Below are 25,153 nucleotides of genomic sequence, written 5' to 3'. Positions count from 1 at the left end.
CCTCGGTATGCCTGCTGCGCTACCCGGGACTAAACCATGGTTTGGCGTAGCATTACATCTGAACTTGGTCTCATGGTTTGCCTCCCCCCTGAATAAACAATAAGCGGTAAACAAAGAACAAACCTTGGTTACTGCTTGTGGCTTGTGTGGAGCAAACTTAATTATCAATTGAGTAATTTTTTTAAAATTTATTTATTAAATTTATATCCCGCCCTTCCTCCCAGAAAGAGCCCAGGGCGGCAGGACAGACCTAGGAGTAAAGAACAGGGGAAGAGAACCTCTGGCCCATCAGTCCATTTCTGGCAAGAAACATTCATCTGCTCTGCACCCAGGATCTACAACATCTGGTGTGGGGCAGGTAAAAGCAGGGCTCGGGCGACAGGGCCTTTGCAGGCATGGCCATTTGGCCGTACCTGCAAAGTCCCGTCCTCGCACAGCGGTTCCCAAACACCCGGTATTAACAGAGGTTAAACATTGGATGCCATTGTGATGTCAGACTGACAGGTGGGTTGTCCTAACCTGTCAAAGTTGACCCACTGGGGGGTTGGGGGAGATAAGGATCCGGCCCACTGGGCCAAAAAGCTTCCCCATCCCTGAGTTAGAGGGATCCCTTAAGTGTTCTCAGACCTGCCCTCCAGAGAGGGAATTATCTCACGTGGCTTTAAGCTAGAGCTAGGCTGAAACTGTCATCACAGCTAGTGTCTTTCTTTTCTTCAGAAAATAACAGGAAGGCCACTTGCCATAGCTTAGTTTCATTTAGAGGCACTGGGGAGGGACAGGCCCCACTAATGGGGAAGGACAAACATTTCAAGAATTTCATAAAACACGCTGCCCCACTTTCACAGGGGAATTTCGGGAAAGGTTTGCAGCACAGCGACAGAGAGTCTGTTTGCATGCAGAAGGCCCCCAGTTCAATCTCCGGCATCTCCAGGTAGGGTTTGGAGAGACTCGTGCCTGAAACCCTGGAGAGAGTTGTGATGTTCCTATATTAATGTATATATGGTAAGTGTTGGTTGTTTAGAAGATACATGGTAAGTGGAGTGAAAGAGGAGGGGGAGTGAATGGGCAGTAGAATGCTGGATGATTGGCTGAATGTTTAAAATGGCTGACAGTATAAAAGGAACAGTGAGAGTGGAATCTGGGGGGAGAAGAGAAAGAGTGGGTTGTTTGGTGGGTTTGAGAGAGTGGTTTGTCAGGAGAGCGTGGAGAAGGAGGGGGGTGGAGTTCGGATTAATATTGAGTAAAACCATATGCTTATGTGCCTTAAGAAGAAATCTTGTTAATCTTGTTAGCTTTGTTATCTGTAATAAATACTTAATTTGGTTTACCAAAGGCCTGATCCTTGGCTGGGGTTTCACAGACCAGAAGGGAGGGTAAGGTAATGACCAAGGCTGAAGGGAAACTGTAACAAATGGTGGCAGCGGTGAAGACAATAACAATACCAGTATTCAGAGTCTCTGGGAATACTAGTATTAGGACGTGACTGGTGGTTGCCTAGCAGGGGGATCTGTTGAGATCTGTGCTAGAGCGGGGAGAGAAACAATAAAAAAAGGACAGTCCGGACTGGTGGAGTCCCTGGTGGTGCCTAGTGACAGGCAGTAGCCACACGCAGGTAGGAACCTGACAGGGAGAGCCAGGGAAGGGCGTCACAAGAGTCACTGCCAATCTGTGCAGACAAAATATCCCAGCCAGGTTTGACAGCGTCTAAGGCAGCTTCCAATGTTCCTAGGAATGCGGCCCATGAAAGTGGAGTGGAGTCTGGAGCACAGCTTTACTTCAAAGCATTTCCTGGGCTTGAGAGACTGATGCCACTTCTAGCTGGAACTCCAGCCCAAAGCCAGGGCCTGCTGCCTACCTGTTTCTGGTGGAAAGAACAGCCAATGGAAGAAGGAAGGTTTATGGGATTCAGAGGTGGAGGAGGAGACCATGATTCCCCACACCTCACACCCTCCAACAAGGGCAAACATACGTGGTCATCACCACCGCAACCTCCACAACCACCCACATTCTCTCAGGGAAAAAAGGGACGGACTTACTCGGCACCAGCTTGAAGTGGTGCTCAGAGGTGCCCATTCGGTTTTTGGCACTGCAATTGACTCCTGATTTCAGAAGTGCTTTGGTGACCTGGATCTGGATTGTGCTGGTGCGCTGATTTTTCTGCTTGTAGGAATAGATCTGTTGGAAGAAAGGGATGACTAACACTGCTCATGGGAATGAGAGAAAGGAAAAGGAAAGAAACCCCATAACAAAAGAACAAGCTCTAAAACAGACTGGGACTGGGACCCAGACCCTGTGACCACCTGGATATTCTTGATCTTTTTTTTTAAAAAAAAGAAGATATGGTACCCCCACTTTATCCTCACGCTCCCTCCAAGGGTGTAAGGAGCTCAACCAAACCAATTGCACCCCCTTTCTTTCCCCCTCCCCCAATGGATACACAACATTCTGCAAAACAGGTGTGGGGAACCTTTGGCCCTCCAGATGTTTTGCTGAACTACAACTCCCATCAGCCCCAGCATGCGTGGCCAATGGCCAGGGATGATAGAAGATGTAGTCCAGCTGCATCTGAAGGTCCAAAGGTTCCCCAAAGCTTTTGTAGAATCTAGAACTCACCTAACGTGGTTCCTTGTTGGGCTGGGGGAGGGAAAGGGGGATAGTGAAAGAACATTAATCTGCAAAGTAACAACACCTGCATATTTCGCAAGTCCCTGGAGCACACCAAAATTGTTTTTTAAAAATGTGTTTTTAAATTTGTATATTTGTTTTTAATATCTTTAATTGTTGTAAACTGCCCAGAGAGCTTTGGCTATGGGGTGGTATACAAATGCAATGCAGTAAATAAATAAATAGATCCACTGGCTAATTAACGGAAGGGCTCTGGTTTTGCTATCAGAGGGAGGAATATTAGAGGTTATTACCCTATAGTCAAGTGCAGACAGGTACTGAAGAGAACACACACACACACACACACACACACACACACACACACACACACACACACACACACACACACACACACACACACACACACACACACACACACACACACACACACACACACACACACACACACACACACACACACACACACACACACACACACACACACACACACACACACACACACACACACACACACACACACACACACACACACACACACACACACACACACACACACACACACACACACACACACACACACACACACACACACACACACACACACACACACACACACACACACACAAAAGCATAATATTATCAGGAACAGCTCTGAAGCAAGCAGAGATTAGAGACCGCCACAATCAGGGCTGTGGAGTCGGTACACCAAACCTTCAACTCCAACTCTGAGAGAGAGAGATTCAACGTCCACTCTGAGGAGAGATAACACGTTTGCCTAGGCTACTTTGGCTAAGATGAGATTTAACAGCAACACAAAGTAGGAAGTATTAATGTTTATAAGGTATGTTGACACTATGGCTATGAGAACACCAGTTGCCTACAGCAAAGCGTTTCCATTGGCCACACCTGGAGGGGGAAAAGGTTGATCTGCCAATCGGTTGTGAAATCTCTTTGAAGTTGAATTTTTTAAAAACAAAACACACTTAAATGGATCCCACCTGCTTTTGCAGTAAAAAGGGGTGGGGTTTGACTAGCATTGTGTGCCTGTTTTCAGAACAGAGGTGGAGAGGCACTGGAATAGGCAGAACAGAAAGTGTGTGTCTTCCCTATAACTGAAATCATTAATCCATGATTGCTTGCTCAACTCATTTCAAAAAACTAACTTCTGTTGATCCAGTACACAGCTGTGTATCAAGAGTCCAACCCAATCTACTTAAGCAGAGTTTAAACACAGCCAACTCCTCCAGAGAGAAAGGAGAAGTCAAATCCCCACAATACTTTGTTAAAACAATTTTCAGAGCTGAAAAATATGAAAAGTTTGCTCAGTATTATTATTAATGCCTTCTATAGCATATTTCATACCGTGTTCACATTTCAGAAATTCTTACAAACATCCCTGTGGGGTTGGCCACTATTATACTATTTTATGGGTGGCAGTCAATCCTAGTCCTACTCAGAGTAGACCAATGGAAGTTAATGGGCATAACTAACTTAGGTTCATTAATTTCAATGGGTCTACATTGGGTAGAACTTACTTGAATACACCAAGTTACTGGGGAAGCGTTTGAGGTACAGGTTTGTAAATTGTTGATGCATAGAGATTTGAACCAGGGCTCTCTGTTTATTTCTTCAAAATAAGCCCTGCAATGGGTATAATCTTACCGTTCCATTTACGCTCCATGAGTTGGTGACTGGGATAAATGATGTTATGTTGCATGTCAAGTTCACCATCTCGCCTTCTTGCACGTGCACCACGCCTTTCGGCGCAACCAGCACCGGTTTTGCTGCAAGGAAAAAAGGTGGCTAATTACTGATGCTACGCCATCACCCAGGGGTGGGGTGGGGATAAGAGAACTGGGGGGGGGGGACACACTATGTGATGTTTACCATGGACTACAACTTCAACTCGATTGGAGCGGGAGAAGTCAGGGATGTCCGGCATCGTTACAACACAGGTGTAGTTGCCCGAAGTCTTGTAGCTGATGTTGGTCAGGTTCAGTAGATTTCCTTTTGGAAACCGCTCCCCTTCCTGGAAAGGAAGGCAGACAGGAGAGGATGGGACAAGGGGAAAGAGGAGGCAGAGTGAGCCCGTCAGCCGTTGAATAAAAGAGGTAGAAAGGAGAGGTCCTTTAAGTTCCCTAATGAGAAATGAACATTCAAAAGTGCAGAACTTGCGGCTGAGCACACCCATTTAAAGGACGTGACCTTCCTCAAAGAACCCTGGGAATGGTAGTTTACCTCTCACAGAGCAACAATTCCCAGAACTCTTAGCAAACTACAATTCCCAGGGTTCTTTGGGAGAAGTCATGTGTGGCACGTACACAGACTGTGATCCACAAAAAAGCAAAAATGTACTTGTCTTGAAGTAGTGTGAGAGAGCCAGTGTGGTGTAGTGGTTGAGGTGCTGGACTACGACCTGAGAGACAAGGGTTCGAATCCTCACATAGCCATGAAGCTCACTGGGTTGCCTTGGGCCAGTCACTGCCTCTCAGCTTCATGAAAACCCTATTCGTAGGGTCACCGTAAGTCGGAATCAACTTCAAGGCAGTACAAGCAAGCAAAGCTTGAAGTACTGCCTAATGCCAGGGATTGGCAGGCTAAACCTCTTCCCTGCCCTGCGCTTTTACGAGCTGCCCCCCCTCCTTGCACACATGCACCAACACACTCGTTTTGTGCCACTCTAGTCTGGAACAGCTGACCAGCGAGGAGCAGCAGAGGTCCAGCAGATTGCCTCAATCTGGCAGTGGCCAGGCCAAGCGAAGTCTCACACTGGGCGGGTGCCTCTCCCAGCCCTGAAGAGACAGACCCCCTCATTTCACACAGGGTGCCTGAGGGACACATGCAGCGGAATGAAGTGGCAAAATGGACTTAAAAGATAGGTGGGGAGGGGGTGGCTTCCCTGCAAAGTGGAGGGGGAACACCCCAGCATATCAGTGGGAAGGGTTCCAGCCCAATCTCTACATTGCTGGGCTCTTCTTCTCTTCATTCATTCATTCATTCATTCATTCATTCATTCATTCATTCATTTTGTTGCATTTATATACCGCCCATAGCAAGTAGCTCTCAGGGCGGTAAACAGAATAGGATAAAATACATACATCATCATAATAAAATCACAAACATGTAAGACACAATGAAAACAAAATACAATTAAACAAAATATAAGATGATAAAAGGATTAGTATTACAAGATTAAAAAGATAAAAAGATTAAAATGCAGGCTCAATTTGTTTTTAAACACAGGAAACCATTAAAAACCCCAAACACTGGTATTTCCCCCACCAGAATGGATTTGCAGTTTGAAACGGTACATTTCCCACCTCAATCTGTTGCATGTGTCGGCCAGGCATCAGACGCTGAACATCTTGGATTGCCTTCAAGTTGATCCCGACTTATGGCGACCCTATGAATAGGGTTTTCATGGTAAGCGGTATGGTGAGCTTCATGGCTGTGTGGCGATTCGAACCCTGGTCTCCCAGGTCATATTCCAACACTCTAACCACTACACCACACTGGCTCTCCTGAACATCTTAGGTTCTTTATTTTATTGGCATTTTTATCCCACTCTTCAGCCAAAATAAGGCCTGCCACAGCAGCTTACAAATATCAATGAGATGATATGCCCTGCCCTCAGGTCCCCAACCTCAGAGACGTGACACAACACAAACAGGGAGGCAGGAGGGAAAAAGGAAGAGCAGGCATTACTTTGTAGTTACAGAGATCTTTTAGTAAACATGGGGAAAAATGTGTTGAAAGATCCAAAAGCTGCTAGTCTTGCAGCAGAGCTGACAGGCAGGCCCCGCAAGCCCCTTTCTTGCAGGCTGATGCAATGGCTGCTGTAAATGGCTTATGCTTCCCCGGTTGTTCAGCTATAGAGAATGGACTCATCCTGGCCACCGTGGCTGAGGCAGCACTGACAGACATCCTATGAACCTGGAAGCGAGTCCAGGGAGTATATGGCCCCCCAATCTGAAGAAGCTGGCCTTGTTTAACCAACCGGCCGAGAGCCAGACAACTAGCTACTATTAAGCAACACAGACCATCAGCAGGTGAGGCCTCGGTGGGCTGCCCAGTTGACATCAACCGGTGCCTGGGCGTTTTCAGTGGCAATTTCACACTGAATGCCCTCTCTGGTGAGGCTCATCTCTTTCTCTCATTACTGACTTTCAGGAGGAATTTACACACATTCCTCTTTATCCAGGCATTTGACAGCTAAAAAATGTTGTTCCTGGTAATCCTGAAATCACTGGTTGGGAAAATGCTCTTTGCCGTTTTTAGAATGCTATTTAAAGGGTTTTTTTTAATTACTGAAGTGCTTGCTGCCCTGGGCTCAACTGAAAGGTGGAGTGTAAACTGAATAAGCAACAACAACGCAATCGTATGCATGTTTACACAGAAGTCCCATTATGCACATTGAGGTTTATTGCCAAGTTAAACATGTGTAGGACTGCAGCCTAGAACGCCGTTGACTCAGTCGACAGCCTTAAAGCAAGAATACCTTTTCCCATTGGAATTCCAAGGGCTTGGAGCCTGTTGTATTACAGGTAAGGAACAAGTTCTCCCCTTCTTTCAGGAGTCTTGATGAAGGCATCGGAGGCACAGAGGTGAGTGTAGGAACATCAAGATCTAAAGGACAGAAATCATATGCTTGGGGCATCACAAACAAGATTCCTCTGTTAACCCCCCTCCCCATCTTCGTTTATTACAGAGCAGCTCCTATTTCATCCAGACAACTAAATTTGCCTGGGATTCAAAAACTGAAAAGGCACCACATCATTCCAATGGACAGAGCAGCTTAGAACGGCTTTTCTGAACAGCGGCTAGACGGGTGGTGGGGGTATATCCACCACCTCTCTCTCAGTGCCCCCCCCCAGGCTTCTGCTTTGCTCTCACACAACCTCCCTCCCGATGTAATTCCAGGTTCTCTGATAAATAACTACAGGCGCAAAGTTTAATCCATGGATTGGTTGGCAGGTTATGAAAAATGTTTCAATTATTTTAGCACCTTGCATGCGCGTATATCAAAAGAGAAATAGGGGAATGCCTCTCCCAAAAGGAATCATGTATGCATAATCTCAAAAGCAAGGAAGCTTGCTTTCCCCTCCTTTTTTCCTGATCCTCAGATTTTAAATCAACCAACTGATGCACCTGGTTAAGATTTCCTGAAATCGGATGACAACTCTAATGAAAACCCAGTGGGTCAAGTCCCTTCTGAATAAATCCCTCGCGTTCTACTCACAGTTCACAAACAGAGTCACGTTGGCTATCAGCTCTACGTCGGTGATGGCCTGTAAGTCTAGCATTTTGCACCGGTAGATACCACTGTCCTCCTTCTGGATGTTGTAAATGGGGAGCACCCCAGTTTCAGGCTCCAGCAAGTTCTCCTCCTAACAGAAACCAAGACGGGCTTAGCATGAATGCTGAATGGCAAGGAGAAAGCTCTATCCAGGTAAAAGACCCATTTCACTGACTTACCTTTTCAGCGCCAGGTTAAAACTCTCTCTTGCTCCTAAGTATTTCTGTTGACTTTTAGTTATTGCTTCCGATTTGTTGTTGGTTATTGATGACAGCATTAACTGTGTTAGTTCTTGTGGGGCTGTGTGATTTTTAGTACCATTATTAATACACTGCTTTCTTACTGTTTCATTTTAAACTTCCTTTGAGAAAGGAATCTAGCAAATTTTGATATGGGAAGGAAGACTTATGCCTGGTTGTTCTGTAGAATTATCAAAGGAGGGATGCACATGTTTCTAGGATTCATGATTTTAGAGGGAAGTTTAAAAGTCGCACAAGTAGCTCCTGTAGGAAGTTGAGAAACTGAGGAAGAGTTTCTGATGATCCACGTAACGCTTTTTTCTAAAGCGATCATGAGAAAAGCAAAGGCTGTTTGCTATTGTCAATGATGCTGTGATCCCCAGCAACTGATATTCCGAGGCAAACCGACTTGTGACTGGAGGTAGTTAGTGCACAGCCATCAATGCTTACTAGCCACTGATAGCCATATCCTCCATGAACGATGTCTAAGCTCCTTTGAAGGACATCCAAGTTGGCAGCCATACCATAGTTTAATTGTGTGAATTCCATAGTTTAACAATGTGCTGTGTGAAGAAGGACTTCCTCTCATCTCTCCTGAATCTCCCACTATCCAGCATCACTGGACAATTCCATCATGAGAGGAGGAAAATTTCTCTTTATCCACTTTCTTCAGGTGTAGCTTTACAAACCTTTATCATGTCTCTCCTTAATTGCTTTTTTTCCCCTAAACTAAACAGCCCCAAAGGTTGTAATTGGGGCAGTATCCAACATTAATGCGTTTTAAGGGTTTTTAATACTGTATTTTAAATTTCTCTAAGCCGCCCTGGGACCTAATGGTGAAGGGCAGGAAATAAGATATTTTCAGGATAGACGCACTGAAATTAGTAGATATGGCTAAGGTAGGTTCATTCATTCCAATTGGTGTATACATTAATTTCAGTGGATCTCGCTGGATACAATCCTTGATCTTTTAGGTATTTTCTTATTTAGCTGAAGCATTTCAAGCTTTTGGTATATCACAATTTTTACTGCACACACACACACACACACACACAAGAGAGAGAGGGAGGGAGAAGTGTAGTGGCAAATTCAGAAGTGCAGGGTTCCTTCATGATATTCACACCAGGCCCCATCACAACCACACCCCCTTTTCCACATTCCCTCATTTCCCTTGCTCTCTCTGTTGTCTCACGAGTCCACACTATGCTACAATAGACATCCATAGGAGCCAATTAGCAGGAAAGGTGAGGCTGTGGATTAGCTACTGAGAAGAGTCTTCTCCGTGGCTGAGTCACCTCCTTTCACTCTGATTGGCTCCAATCAGTATGAAAGGATTCTTCTCAGTGGCTAACACACTCCCCTTTCATGCTTGTACACAGGGACGTGGCTGGGACCCTGCTTCCAAAAAAGTAATGGGTCTGTGACCCCCCCCCAGAACTCTGTGTGTGTGTATGTATGCATGCACACACACACACACGAGTCTGCCAAACAGAGGAATCGCATTAGCTCCAGGTGTCTAAACACAACCTCTGGGCCATCGCTTTGCATGGAGAAGTCCCCACTATCTCCATGTAGGGCTGGGAAAAACCCTCTGAAACCTGGGGTGGGTGGGGTGACACTGCCAGTCAGTGCAGACCACACTGAGGCAGATGGACCAGCGCTCTGACTCCATACACAGCAGCTTCCTCTGTGCTACAAGCTCACCTCCGCTCTGGACAAGGTGTACAGGGGCGGAGGGTTCCCATCCGCTTCGCAGCGCAGCGTCACGTTGTCCCCCTCCTTCACTTCCGGGCTTGGCGAATCAATCACAAAGCTGATACTCTCAGAGGGGTCTACAGGGAGGGGCAGAGGAGAAAAGAGCCCTCGTTAGCCCGCTGGTGCTTCTCCTCACCTACTTTTGAGCATCAGCAGAAATTGCTGGAGACACACCAGATCTTTGGGGCAGACGTTTGCCCCCCCCCATTCCTGCAGGTGCTGTTATGGACACAGGCCGAGGGCTCCTTTTTACGCCACTCTCAGGAAGCACTTCGTATACGACATGTTTCTAAGAGGTATATCTGGAGAGCTTTCCAGGCGGGCACCAAAAAAATGTAACGTGCTTAGTGACAGGTGCCTAGGCACTGCCTACCTGCATCTCCCACGTAAGGCATGCACGAAGAGGGGGAAAAAGGCGTGTCTAACAACCTCATCCTGAAAACATTTCACTGGGAGGCTGAAGAGCCTGCCTGCTGCATCTGAGCAAAAGGCTTATCTGCTTTCCCAAGAGGGCCAACCAGAGGCTTCTGGGAACCACATGTGCAACTGCCCCCCCCCCGCTACTGCTCCCCAATATTTGGCATTCAAGGTCCTGCTGCCTCTGAACTTGCTAAGTTCTTTTACTGAAAGTCTCGTCCCTTTAAAGCCACCTAGGCCAGCAGCCTTCCTGTCTTGTAACACTTGTGACCTTCCTTGCGTTAATTACATGTTACGAGACAAAGCGTTTTCTTGTGGCCGTCTACTGCCCACCCCTTTCTCCGGACGACCCGCTTCTTCATAGGATTCTAGGAAGTTGTCTTATACCAAGACAGCCCATTGCTCCATCTAACCCAGTACCCTCTCTACGCTGACTGGCAGCCAGTTCTAGTATTACAAGAGAGGGAGAAAACTGTTGCAGCGGGGGTGGAGGGGGGTGCCAATGGCAAACGATGTCGCTCACCGTGTGTCCCCCCCCCCCAGTAACACATTATTATTATTTATTTATTTATTTATTGTATTTATATACCGCCCCATAGCCGAAGCTCTCTGGGCGGTTTACAGTACAAAAAAAAGTTCCCCTGGGGGGGGGGGGCACAGAAATGAGACTCCGCTCTTCCGCCTCCGACGGCACCGCTGAAGCCGCTTCTGTGGGGAGATCGACCTATATTACAGGGGAGACATGGGGCAACTCATCCACACAGCTCCCCTTAACATGTTGGTTGGGCCTCAAGGCCACCGATACACATTTGCAAACCCACCCAGGAGCTCTGGTCAGCTACAGGACCCTGACGCATTTACACTCGGTGGAAAAACTGGGCCAAACCCTGTGAAGATGTCTGAAATGGTTCTCCAGGTTGGGAAGCACTTTTGAAAGGTTTGGGATGAACTGGAACCCCAATAAAAACTTCCTTTTCTTAGAAAGATTTCTGAGGTCTGTTACCCCACCCCCACGCAGTAAAACCACCACAAGGTGGCCTTTTTACTGTCATCTTCCCCTCTGCATGCTGGGGTCTGGGGTTTACACCGTGGGAGACAAGAGATACAACAGATGTTGATTACAGGACCAAAATGCAGCCATGGGTGTGTGAAAGGGGTAACATCAGGCCTTCTGGAGACCGAAGGTTAGAGCTTTCAGAAGGCCAGATCTCCTGGTCCACCCTGCAGAACTACTGTCTTTGGCAACGTTATGCAGACAGGTGTCCTGCTTGGGATCTCCTCTGATACCATGGAACCAGCAGAGCAGCTAAGTCATTTTGGACCCTGGCCTGAGTAATCTTATACACACACACCCGTTAGATCAGGAGTGGAGAAACCTTTAGCTCTCTAGATGCTCTTCAACTACAAACTCCCATCAGCCCCAGCAAGCAAGGCCAATGGCCAGGGATGAAGATGGAAGCAGTTGTTCAGCAACATCTGGAGGGCCACAGAGGCTCCCCACATGTGATTTAGATGGTCTGAAGTATTCACTTCTCCCTCTGTGCACCACCTTTCCATTCCATTCACAAATGCTTCAACGTTCCTGGTATGCCAGAGCAACAAGAAACCAAAACAAAGTTTGTCAACTCTGACTTTAAGAAAAGCGCTTTGAGTATGTGCAATTTCACATTTTAAACTCACTTAAATCATAAACAGCATTTCCAGCCATGTACATGCCCGGTCAGCCATCCCCCTGACTATGAAATGCTTTCAAAAATAAGAGCCAAGGATGCTGTGGCCACCCCAAGGCCTGCTGCAGGGCCTTTTTGCCACTGCCCCCATCACTTGCCACTCTCTGAGTGGTTTTGTGGCTCCATGGGCTGTGAGGCCCTAGGTTTCAGCTCCGAGGTCCTAGCTGCACAGTCCTAGCTGTGCATGAGGCACAGTCTCTCCTCTCAGCAACCAAGGCAGAGTCTCCTTAATTACACTTCCTAACCGAAGCGCCCAGCCCAGCCTTACAGTGAACATCGACTGTGATGCTCTCCGACTTGGATGTCTTGTTCATCCCCATCAGGTTGTAATTAACTTGGCAGTGGAAGATGGCTTTACGGTCTTCTTTGGTGATTTGTGCCAAAAGGGTGCTGCGGACCGTGCTCAGCCCGCTCGACTCCTTGGTGACCACAGGGTGGATCTCAATTTCTGGTTGAAAGAAAGGAGAGGGTTTAGAATAGCATCCGAGGAAAGCGTGCATGTCTGATTTTGGAAAAGCCCTCCGAAGGCTATTCTGGAGAGCAGCTACAAATCTCACAAGTTGCTCTGCTGAGGTGCAGCTTCTGCTGCAAGGGACACCTGGACTTGCTTCTCCAGCTAAGATGGCCCTTCCAGGGAACACAGTTACACAGGCACATGTGAATGACTCACAAATCTGTGGCCCTGAGCTGTTTCCCCATGACCTTTGGTGCTCCGGATCATACTATTAAATCCTTCACCATTTGTTATATTTATAAACCACTTTTCAGCTAAGATTAGCTCCCAAAGCAGGTCACAATTACAGTCCACCTGACATAGTGAAGGATAATGAAGTTGCTCTTTTCTCCAGAGGCAGGGGATGGATGGCGCTGGCGATGAACCCAGAGGTGGGTTGATGGTGCAGAGGCCAATCTACAGGAGCAGCCCCCAACTTGTATGATTCGCTCTTCATTACCCATTATCACTCTGTAGCTGGGACTGCCTTTTGAAGCACCGTGACGCACCACCCCACAGCGAGCACACAGGGTGCTTCAGCTTCACTTGCTGGAGACTTACGTTTCCTATCAGGCTTCAGGTGGACGTCATCCTTGTACCATGTGAGGGTTGGGGTCGGGTAGCCATTGTGGCTGATACATTCTGCAACCTGTAAGACAGACAGACTAATATACTACCTCATCTTGGGGGCTTGCAGTCCTGCGGCTGACGTAACAAGAGGGTTAGGGGTTCAAATCCTAGATTAATTTATCTTGTTCCTTTCCAGATTGGAAAGAAAGGCCTTTTGCCGAGCGCAACAAAAACAACATTCCCATAAATCAAAGCTGGGCAACTCTCACATGGTCTGTTTTTACTATATCCTGATAATAACTCACACAGCCCATAATTAACACCCCATCTTGTCTCATGTGCTCTACACCAAGTGTTTTTTGGTGCTAATTCTTTTTTATATTTTCTCTGCTTCACCACAGAGCTGCAGCCTTGACTGCAACAGCTCTTTAATGTTACCAACAGTCAAATTTGGTTATCTTGAGAATGTTAGGCTTCTGGCCTACAAGGTTGGAAAGGAAAACTTGGGACATATGAAATGTCAAGCAAAGAGATCTCTGGACGGGCTTTGGGTGGTGAGTGAACAGAGCTTCAATGTTTTGCCTCTCTTTCCAGTTCTTACTGGGACGGTACTAGAAGAGACAAATGGGACTTGAACTGTGAGCGGGGATTTAACTCTAGGTTCAGCCTAAGTTGAGGGTAATGCAAGGAGCCCTTTGCCTGTCTACAGCCCCTACTCCCAACACAAAGCCTGCACTTCATGGTCGGCATCCAAAGAAGAGCAAGAAAGCCCAGACCACAGATTGGTCACTGGTAACCCTATTCAGAACCCATGTGGCTTTGGAGAGGCCTCAACACTCACAAGCTTGTCTGCAGGGTCATAACAGATATAGACTTGCAAGGTGTATATATATACAGTATACCTTGCAAGTTTCTATATGTGTATATATATATATATATATATAAACACCTTGCAAGTTTCTATCTGTTATGGACAAGTTTGTGAGTGTTGAGGCCATATGTATATAAGAAAGCAGAAGATGCAGGGAAATGGGGATTTCTGCACCCAAATTGCAAATCCAACCTTGCGAGGTACAACTGCAGATGCACTGAACAAAGCCAGGCATAGAGCTTGCATGGTTCTCACCTCGCTCATCTCAGGGTCTGACGCCGTGATGAAACTACTAATCTTCCGAATCTCCGGTTTCTCTGGAGCTTCTAAAAGAAGAAAGGACCCGGGCTGGGGTAAGCGATGAGGCAGAGCAGGATGAAACAACCACAGCCAGGACTGTGCTGGGGATGTCTTCCTTACTGCACAGTGAGTCCTACGTGAGACCATGGTCTGGCCCCCCATCATCTCTCTGCCCTCACAGCCCAACACATCCCTCCTTGGCTCCCCCAGCTCCCCCACCGTCCAAAGCGTCCCTCTCTCAAAAGGCTCTGGCCTATGGCCAGGACAGACTCCCAGGACACACCTGCATGATGCCACCCACCTCTCTTGCTTCCTTCAAATCCCTCCTCCAAAGCACCCTGTACTCTACTCTGACCAAGCCTATGTGTGTTAACTGAAAGGACCACAAATTCGTCTCCCGGTGACCTCTGCCTCCCCTGCCCATTTGTCTCCCCAGCGTTGAACGTGCAGATGCGAACTCCTTAGGAGTGGGACCTGCTGCCTTCTTCCTTGCAGAGTGCCACACGCATGGAAGGCCCCATATCGGCCTTGAGTTTAAGCAGCTCGTGTGATAGGGGACAGGCGGCTTGCTTTGCCTCTCCCTTTGCTAGCCCACTTGGTTTCCATCCTGGCTTTGAAAGAAGAGATTTTCCCTCCTTCGTGGCCAGCAAGGCAATGCCACGGTATGGTGGAAGAGGGATTGGCCACTCTGCTGCTGCCCGGCTTGGTAGAAGGCAATTATCTCAGTCGTGGGGAGGCTGCATTTCCATGCTAGTTGCAAAGGAAGGGTCTTTCCCTCCTCCATGGCCAGCAACGGGGGAAGGGGAATAGTGGACTAGTGGCTGCCTAGCACATACTGCACCCCCAATCCAGGAAGGCATGAGAAACAGGTCAGGCAGGACAGGGAGAGAAACAACCCGTTACACCTGCTGTAGGATCAGGGCACCTGGCACCACTCACTAGAGACGCGCAGTTCACTCCGATTCTCGCCGAAGCCGGTGACGCCGAAACTCGCCTGGCACCCGTACGTCTTGGCATCCTGCAGGCTCACCTTGCTGATGATGAGGGAGAAATTGGCTGCGATGCTCAGCCGGCTATTGACAGGGCTGTCATGGTACTCCTTGCCCTTGATCATGTACATGACCCTCTTCCTCTCCTGTCTGCCGTTCATCTAAAACATCAGGAAGAAAGATGGCAAGCACAGAAATGCCACTGTGCGGGGCAGGGAGTGGCTGCTAGAGGGCTAAATCCCCACCCACCCCCATCTGAGGTTCTGCCTGACCCACTGCCGGTGGCCAACCCCGAGTCAAGGTGGGGTATTTGACGAGAGAGGCACACCTACGGCAACAGGACTTGCCAGAAGGCCACTGGCGAAGACCAGGAAGAGTTAAGAATTGCAACTTCTAATAACAAAGGCGTCCAGGTGCTGCCCAGGAGCACAGGGACAGCAGAGGTAATGCAGGGACAGAGCAACTCCTTCTGCCGAGTTGGACCGTTGCTCCATCTAGCTCAGTATTGTCTGCACTGACTGGCAGCGGCTCTCCAGGGTTTCAGGTGGGGAGACTCTCCCAGCCGTACCTGGAGATGCCGGGGATTGAACCTGGGACCTTCTGCGTGCAAAGCAGATGCTCTGCCGCTGACCTACGGCCCTTCCTTTGGTTACTAATCGCTGGGGGAAACGTGGAAGGAGGAGTCGGAAGCATTTTTCCAAGCAGAGCTATAGAACTTGTTTTTGCAATTACAAAGAGATGCCTTGATCAGAATCTACGTTTGGTTTTTGAAAACACCTCCCTTCTGCTTTCTATGGGAGAGTCTGCGCGCACATTAAAACAGGAGCCAGTGAATTTAACGTAAGAACCTACAATGAGCCTGGCTGCTGGGTAAAGCCAAAGGCTTGTCTAACCCAGCATCCTTTGCTCACAGGGGAGAGTGCTCTGGCACTCAGGTCCTGCCACACTTTCTCCCCAAATCTAGTTTGATTAAAACCTGAATGCAGCCTATAATCGTGCTCTTGTAGGTGGAGAAGCTGCGACTGAAGACATCCCACTGTAGGGGCGCCCATATCTGGGGGCAGCTTATATTCGGACCAATACAGTATTTCAAAGGAACAAGTCTTACCCACCCCACTTAAAGGGTGAGCACAACAAAGGCCACTGTCCTATCTAACTGCTCTCCCAGTTAAAAACAGAAGCCTGGATAAATAAGAATGTTTTTGCCTGGCACCTTAAAACAGACAGTCGTGGTACATTATTATTATTTTATTTATTACATTTATTGCTTCTCTGGGGAGAACATTCCAATAATGGGGGGCCACTACTGAAATTTTATTTGAAAACTGCACCAGTATTTAAAATGTTAAAGCGTTAGCATCAGAGCTTTAGCATCAGATGTTGGCCAGTGCCTGAAGTTATAGCCTGCCTGCATTCAACAAACCAAAATTTGCCCATTATCGAGCACCTTTTCCTCCTGGAGTGATTGCCCTGTGGTTGATTTGCCACATGGTGGCAGTGTGGGACTTCGGAAAGACCCTGCTGGATCAGACCAAGGGACCATCTAGTCCAGGATCCTGTTTCCACAGTGGCCAACAAGATGCCCGCGGGAAGCCCACAAGCAGGACCTGAGTGCAACAGTACTCTCCTCACTTGCAAACTGGTATTCAGAGGCATACTGCTTCCAATGCAGGAGGTAAAACTCAGCCACCATGGCCTGTAGCTGCTGATGGTTTTGACCTCCATGAATTTTAATACCATCCAAGCCGGTGGCCATGGCTACATCTTGGGGTAGCGAATTCCACAATTTAACTGTGCGCTATGTGTGAAGAAGTCCTTCCTTTTGTCTGTCTTGAATCTTCCCACATTCAGCTTCTGATACCGTACAGCTCCTGCCCAAGGGAGTTATGCTATGAGGGTAGAGATGCAAAGATGGCAGGAGGGGTTGAGCGACTGATGAGCAGAGCTTGGAAGATTACTTTTAAAAAGTAATAAATTACAGTTACAGGGCCCAAAAAAGTAGTAATTACCGTTACAATTACAATTGCTCTGAAAGTAACTGATTACTTTACTTTTCCTTCGAAGTAATCACTACAATTACATTTCAGTTACTTTTAAAAAAACCGCCTACAAGGTGCTGGCCTTGGCTGCTGCACATCTAAATAGCCTAAAACAACATTAAAAATAAACACACACATACAGAGGTAGTAGAATAATTATTTTTATTCATAAGATAGCAATGGTGGTCTCTCCGCTGGTAAGGGTGGTAGGGAGGGAGGCTGAGGCCACTACTCAGATCTTTGCACGTCAAATCAAGTGCAAACTCCCCCCCCCCCACTCAGACAGAGCATAATCCCTCTCATTTAACTACCTCCCGGGCCCTGTCCTGCCACCAACTAAGGGACACTCACTCAAGCAAACATTTTTGCCTGAGATGCAAAAAAGTTAAAATACTGCAAATGCAGCACAGTAGTCAGAGAGGGTGGTGGAGGCCACTTTGTGTGCCAAGTGCAAACACAACACAACACAACACAACACAACACACACACACACACACACACACACACACACACACTGTCATCTTTCATCTCCACAGTTCTTTATCTCCATTCTGCTGCTGCCTCCTTATCCTCCTTAATCCATGTTCTTGACCTCCAGATCCTTTTCCCCTCCACTCCATTCTTCACCACCACTATCTGTTTTTTTAAATAATTGTTTTCTCCACTCCACCCCGTCTCACTCTCCGCCTCCTCCCTCGTCGCCTCCTCCCCACCCACGGAGCACGAGGGAAGAGCGACACTGCACAGAAGCCCAGTTTGAGGCACATGATTTTCATCCACAAATCAGAGGAGCAGAAGACTTCCCCTGCTCCCCCCCCAAGTAATGCCCAAAGGTAATTCTGGAAATGTTACAATTACTCCACAAAAGTAATAAAATTACTCCTAGTTCTATTACAATCAAAATGTAAAGAATTACCCGCTCATTACTCAAAAAAGTAATGAATTACAAGTAATTCGTTACTTGTGACTAGTTACTTCCAAGCTCTGCTGATGAGAGGGTAGTGAGGATGAAGGTGAAGGAAGGCCTGCAGAAGCAGAGAAGATGAGACTTCAGAAAGGGTTGCTAAGACAAAAAAAAAAGGAATTTAAAAAGGAGGACGGGGGAAAGTGGATGAGCGATTAACGCACAAGATCTTCCTCTGGGTAGAAGAGCAAGCAAGCATGATGGAATGCAAAGAGGCAGGAACAGGAAAAAGAAACAACCAATGGAGTGTACCTGATCAAGAGCTCTGTTCGTGGAGGATAAGGCTATCTATGGCTACTAGCCATGATGGCTATGCTCTCGTTCCATAACTGGAGGCAGGACCAGTTGCTGGAAACTGTGGGAGGGGAGACTGCTCTTGCACTCAGGTCCTGCTTGCGGGCTTCCCATGGGCACCTGACTGGCCACTGTGAGAACAGGATGCTGGACTAGATGGGCCACTGGCCTGATCCAGCAGGCTCATCTTAGCAGACATTCAGTGTGGCAGCACCTACCCTGTGGAATTCCCTCCCCTTAAATATTAGGCAGGCACCATCTCTGCTATCTTTTCGGCGCCTATTGAAGACTTTCCTCTTTCAACAAGCCTTTTAAGTTGAGGCATATTCCAGTCTGCATCTGTGTTGGAATTGCTTTTTAATATGTTCTTAAACTTTCTTTTTTAAAATGTTTTTAATCTTAGAGGATGTTTTCATAGCTTTTTAAAGTAACGTTTTTGAAGATGTTTTAATGTGTTTTAAAGTTTGTTTTTATGATGTTTTAATGTTTTGTTTGCCGCCCTGGGCTTCTTCTGGGAGGAAGGGTGGGATATAAATCAAGTAATAATAATAATAATAATAATAATAATAATAATAATAATAATAATAATAATAATAATAATAATGTTCTCTGTGTTACTCAAAAGCTTCCATTCACTTTCAACTCTGGTCGAGCCCAATGAAAGCACAAGGGCATAAGCCTTCTTCAGGTGTTCAGCCTAAACACCCAAGAGCAAAAAGTGCATAGGAGGCTGAAAATACACACATTGGCCCCACTCCCAACGCCCCCATGCATGGTGGGTCCAGCTGCTTTATCCCCCAACCTTACCGCACTGAGCTGAAATGTCTGAAGGGGGCTTCTGTGCATGTTCAGCTGAACACATTTTGAAGCCTCCTCACGGCTGAGAACCCAGATCCTGCAGGCAGCTTCCCGACTGCAGAGAAGGTTCTACGCAAGTTCAGCCAAACGTATTTAGAAGCCCCCTTCAGGCCTTCAAGCTCAACATATGCAAGTCAGGAGTGGAGCCAGTCAGCGTGCATGGAGATTTTGGGGACAAGGGTGGCGCACATGTCCCCAGCTCACTACGCACTTTTCCCCCTTGCAAGTTCAGGCTGAACACCTGAAGAGGGCTATGATGTTTTCTCAATCCCACTCTCTCCCCAAAACAAACTTTCCCCAAACTCTCCTTTTCTTACTCACCGAGAACCAGCTGATGTAAGCGTAGCTGCCATTGTCAGGTAGGGAGGGCTGGCAGTTGATAATGGCCGTCTCCCCAATTTCTGCCTCCACCACATCTGGCATAGAGACTTCCACATTGCTATCTGCTCCTCCTGAGAGAAAGGGAGACACAGAGAAACAGATGTGAGACGTCCCAGCAACACCTTCCTTGTTTTCTAGGGGCAGCTATTTTTTTCTTCCTTTTCCACTCCTCAGAGATGAAGGGAATTGGAGTCCACCAACATCTATAGGGCTACAGTTGTTGTTTTTAACTTTTAAAAAATTTGACTAGAAAAAGGCAGATTTTTAAAAAAATGTTTGAATACACATGCTTATAAAAACTGCAGATGGCAAGCACCATCTTAACAGAGGCATTCTGTCTTCTCTCGTACTCAGACATGCTTTTGTTAAAATCATGCATACTGTATCACACAGATGCCTACCTCACCCAAGAACAACCGAAGGGTGGTTCTTGCTTCAGAACTATTGTGTAAATGCAGGTCTTTTTTTATAACAGTGTTCACCAGTATGGAGCAAGGGCATCTCTTTTTTTGCTGACACCCACAGCACTTTTGTCATGAGTATCGGGACTTCCTTTTTTTTTTTTTTACGAAAAACGCACTGTGTCAGTGTATGCAGATTGAATCAACAGGTCAGGCATCAGGCACCTGTGATCCTCCAGATGTAGTTGGACTACAGCTCCCATCATCCCTGACCACTGGCCGTGATGGCAGGGGCTGATGGGGATGAAGAACCCAGCAATATCTGGAAGGCCACAGGTTCCCCACTCCCTGGTTTAGAGTCTTTGGGGAAGGGGCTGAAAGCTGAAGAATGACACCCCTAGCAACTCACACAAAACAACACAATTTAGAAGACAACTCCGAAAGTCCAAGAGAATAGCAATTAGGCAGACGCAAAAATACCACAACACTGGTTCAATAGGGACTGTCCACATCTTTATTCTAGATTAAGGCAGAGCCTTAACTAACCAAGTTTATGCCTTTCTCAAAGCGAAAGCAGAAAAGAATTCCCCCCATGCCCCTCAAAAAACCAGGAACTTTGTGTGTCCCATTGCTGGTAGTAGTTGCTTTGGCAACAGGGAGGCTTCTAGAGAAGTCAGCCATACTCACCCCCAAGAGTCTTAAAACTGGTTCAATAGTCATTTCCCATCTATAGGAAACTATTCGAGGGGAGACAGGAGAGCTCTGGACCCTCTGACAGATATCCACCACCCTACCCACATGGCAAACATCATCATTCTTTGAGGGAAGCCATGACAGTTACAATTGGTAGAAAACCAGTCTGCACATGCACATGGGCATCAGAGAGCTGCTGGTATAGAAAGAAAAAAGGGGAGCCTATAATCATTATAATCCTAGCCCAATGGCCACAGTGCTCCTGGGCATGTGCAGAGTACCCTTCCTATATGACAAATATTTTTCCATTCAGGGTGTTGTGTCTGTTCTGCCTGAAGACGCTCTTGCCTCACACAAGCGACCAGCCAGTCTAGCTGGCTTTGTTGCACAATTCCATCCCCACCTCACCCTCCAACTCCACGTGAGGAATTCTGCTCATTGATCCCAGATCATCCCAGACTGCAGGGCATGGAATAATGGGCTCAAACTACAGGAAGCCAGATTTCGGCTGAAACCTTCCTGTCAGAGCAGTACGACAATGAAACCAATCTCCTGGGGAGGTGGGGGGCTCTCCAACACTGGAGGCCTCCAAGAAGCAGCTGGACAGCCACCTGTCGGGGATGCATTAAGTTGGATTCCTGCATTGAGCAGGGGGTTGGACTAGATGGCCTTATAGGCCCCTTCCAACTCTACTATTCTATGATCCCTTCTGGGTACTCCAACTCAGACCAGGAGCGGGAGGCACTTGAGGAAGAAGATTCTGAAGGGGAGGAAACAGGTGGGGGGATGAGACAATGGGGCAGAGCCCTTTTGCCAAAACCTCCCCTCTGCCTCCGGACACCACATCCAGCTCTACTGAAGGCAGGAGTCCCAAAGGCTGCCTCTCCCCTGCCTGCAGAGGAAGGGAACTCAAGTGCAGGCTGGCTGTAACCAAGTGGACGAGGTGGCTCCAGTGCCAGCCTTCAGGCCAGGAACTCCCAGGAGCAGGGATACTCCCAAGTAGCTGGGCATTCTCCACCTCTGCTTAAAAGCTTGGCAGGGAAACTCATTGGGCTCCCTGTTAGGGTTGCCAGGTTCAATCCCTGAGACTGAAGTGCAGGTGGTCTTGCAACACTGTAATGGGAAAAGCCACAAGGTGGAATTCACCCTTCCCCCTGCACAACTTTATAGATACAGAAGACCTCTTGGAGGCCGGGCCTGGCAACCAAGAGGTCTTCTGTATCTTTCAAAGTTGTGCAGGGGGAAGAGAGAATTCCACCTTGTGGCTTTTCCCATTACAGTGTTGCAAGAACACCTGCACTTGGCTGACTTTCTCTTCTCCTAAAGACACAGGAACAGCCTCAGGGATTCAACCTGGCAACCCTACCCCCCCCATGCAGTCTTGAAAGCCTTGTTATTCATCTTGGGACACCTGAACCTTGGCCTTGATCAGGGACTTGTTGCTCTTGTAACAGCACCTGGACAATATCTGGCTCTTTCCACAATGCTGAGTGTATACCATTCCTCTGCAACAATAAAGGTGCACTTCCTTACTTGCAAGAAATTGCATCTGTTGCTTTTTGGGGTGGAAGCCAGGACATAAAGTATGCTTCCACTGTTTTATTCTGAAGACTAGTTGTCCCAGTAAAAAGGCATCTTCTCCCTCGCTCCATTTCCCAAAGGTGGGCACATTTATTTTAGCAAGACGTACTTGCCACTTAATCCACAAAAAAAACCCTCTAAGTGGTTTACATAAGGCAGTATAAAATATTCATCATAAAATACCAGTAAGATCAAACTTTGCAAACAAATAAGCTATACACATTTTTCAAAATTCCACACGCGACCTGTCGGGTGGAAATCCTTTCTGAGCATTGAGTCACATAACTGGCCTTTCTCCAGACACTGGCCTTGGGTTTTTATTCTAATTTGCAAAGTTTGGAGGGGGTGGGGGGAAGAGATAGCAGCTGCGTTTCCTCAAGACACGCAGAGGCTGCAGTTTCCATCAAGCCTGAGAAGGGGAAATTGGCTGCACCCACTGAAGTGACTTTCCAGACGCTGTTCCAAGAGAACAGGTGGGGGAACCAGGCGGTTCTACAAGGCGGCTCTTATTCAACCCCAGCTGAGGGCAGCCCTGACAGGCCACTTCCATTACCCTCACTTCTTCTTCTTCTTCCTTCCCCCCACCCTCTGCTCCTCCCGTTTCCCACCTCCCAATTGTTCTGGGATGACATCACAACTCCCCCAAGCAGGATGTCGGATGCAGCAGGGAATGCCATCCGGGGAATACAGCCCTTTTGTTGAACATCTACTGGGGTTTTGAGCCATCCAGACAAGAGAAAGACAGAAAAGGCCTGGATGTATATGGCATTATATGTGCATTTAGCAGGTGGGATTAGACACCGTGCCCCCACCCCCATGCACCACCTTGCTTTAACTGGACCCAGTAGATTTGGGGCTGGGTACAGGCCACTGGTGCCGTTTTCATGCGCTGCTGAGGCATCACTTCCACAAACGGAGAGAGATCCTGCCGGGGGAGTGGGTGCGGGAGAGACAGCCATAAAAGTCCTTCTGGATGGGACCAACAATCCTGCATCCTGTTCTAAACCAGTTGCCTCTTGGAAGCCCACAAGCAGCGCATGAAAGCCAGAGGCCTCCCCTATTTGTCCCCAACATCTCATATGTATTACTACTACTACTACTACTACTACTACTACTACTACTTTACTTGTATTTTGTCTGTCATGGGCACCGGTGCAGTCATAAGTGACCAATCAGCAACAGCATCTCTGTTTTAAATGGCAATAGGGTTGAAGACCATGGCAATGAAACAACCATCACCTCATTTGAGGGGATTGGCAAAACAAATCACCATTTTCCTATACAGAAGAAATCTCCATGGAGAAGATCCAGTGGCTGGGAATTGCAAGCAAGGAGAGAGAGAATGGTCTTGCGCTCAGATCCTGCTTGCGGCTTCCCATAATGGGCATCTGGATGGCCACTGTGAAAAACGGATGCTGGACTAGATGGGCCACTAATATTCTTGTGAGGAAAAATGCCAGATTTCACACCCTAGTCCTAGCACACTGATGCAAAGGGTCAAGAAACTATAGTTCCCAGGATTCTTTGGGAGAAAGCCATTACTGTTTTAAGAGGTATGAAACTGCTTTAAATGTATCGTGCAGATGGGACCAACCTGCATCAAGAGGCATCCCACACTTTCTAGTGTATGCTATCACCCCATCCCCTTGTTGCAAAATATCCAATTTTGGGGAGAAGCAGGTTTGTTGCGCAAATGCTCCGAATCACTCTCGACTGCACAGCCTGAATTTGCTGGTATGTGATTGAATCCCACCTGAAAATGGTGACAGTCTGGAAGCACCCAGTGGCCAATCAGATGTCTGTCAGAAGCCCACAGGAAAGACAACAGCACAAGAGCACTCTCCCTCCACTTTCAGGGTGCTTGTTTTGAATACAAAGTTCCTGAATAGACAGTTCCTGCATTGTAAGTCATACTGGACGCTGCTCTTTCTAAAGGTGAAGGAAAGGTCAGAGAGGAAAAACATCTTTCAAGACTGTTGGGCCCACTTCTTGTTTGTTCATCTCTCCGGCTTGACAGTTTGAACTATTTTTACACTGACACCAGCCAAAGCTCAACTCCTGCTCTCACTGTGTGCGCCATTCACTTTTTTAAAACTTCCTCTTTCACCGACTCAGAAAGCACCTTCTACATAATTTGCTTCATTCACTTCTTCGGTCTATGACAGCCTTTGATCACCCGGCACTCTCAGGAGTTGTAGTCCAAAACGTTGGATTGGCGCCCACCAGCACACTCGTGCCAGCTGAGGCTGATGGGATTTGTGGTCCAAAACTTCTGGAGGGTGCCAGGTTGGCAAAGGCTTGTTTATGAGATTTCCGCACATCTTCTTCAGTCGCACACGACGGCTGAGATCTGTTGCACAGTGCAGTCTGGCCAACCATTTTTTACTGCTGAATTGACAGAATGCCCATTGACCAGGCGGGGACAGTTATGACCATCCAGCCATGAGGATGGGCCATAAGCTGAGTGGGTTCAATGCCACCACAGATATGGTACCTTTTCCTAGTTCATATTGGAGAACCACAACACCTGGGTCCACACACCCTACTGCAGCAGGGAACTCTACCAGCTAGTGGGCAGCATGGCAGAGAAGGAGCCAGCGCTCACTGGCATAGCATAGAGCAGGGGTGGGGATCCTCAGGCCCAGGGGCCAAATGTG

The 25,153-nt window shown here is 47.5% G+C and overlaps 1 protein-coding gene across 2 annotated transcripts in view; it reads right to left on the bottom strand.

The window, feature by feature from the left end:
• Positions 1–25,153, bottom strand: part of MCAM (melanoma cell adhesion molecule) — a 71,201-nt gene that overhangs the window by 19,277 nt on the left and 26,771 nt on the right. For both annotated transcript variants that reach the window (XM_061592704.1, XM_061592703.1), the window contains exons 2-12: positions 19,762–19,892; positions 15,236–15,446; positions 14,252–14,322; positions 13,117–13,204; positions 12,331–12,510; positions 9,865–9,992; positions 7,865–8,012; positions 7,124–7,251; positions 4,513–4,654; positions 4,288–4,409; positions 2,037–2,175 (exon numbers count right to left, since the gene is read on the bottom strand). In XM_061592704.1, the coding sequence (XP_061448688.1) occupies positions 2,037–2,175; positions 4,288–4,409; positions 4,513–4,654; positions 7,124–7,251; positions 7,865–8,012; positions 9,865–9,992; positions 12,331–12,510; positions 13,117–13,204; positions 14,252–14,322; positions 15,236–15,446; positions 19,762–19,892 (1,488 nt within the window). The remainder of the gene's footprint in view (positions 1–2,036; positions 2,176–4,287; positions 4,410–4,512; positions 4,655–7,123; positions 7,252–7,864; positions 8,013–9,864; positions 9,993–12,330; positions 12,511–13,116; positions 13,205–14,251; positions 14,323–15,235; positions 15,447–19,761; positions 19,893–25,153) is intronic.

This window comes from Rhineura floridana, chromosome 12, assembly GCF_030035675.1.
Source record: "Rhineura floridana isolate rRhiFlo1 chromosome 12, rRhiFlo1.hap2, whole genome shotgun sequence".
NCBI classification, from domain to species: Eukaryota; Metazoa; Chordata; class Lepidosauria; order Squamata; family Rhineuridae; genus Rhineura; species Rhineura floridana.
Note: the sequence above shows the minus strand (reverse complement) of the source record. Positions and strands in the feature narration are given on the sequence as shown.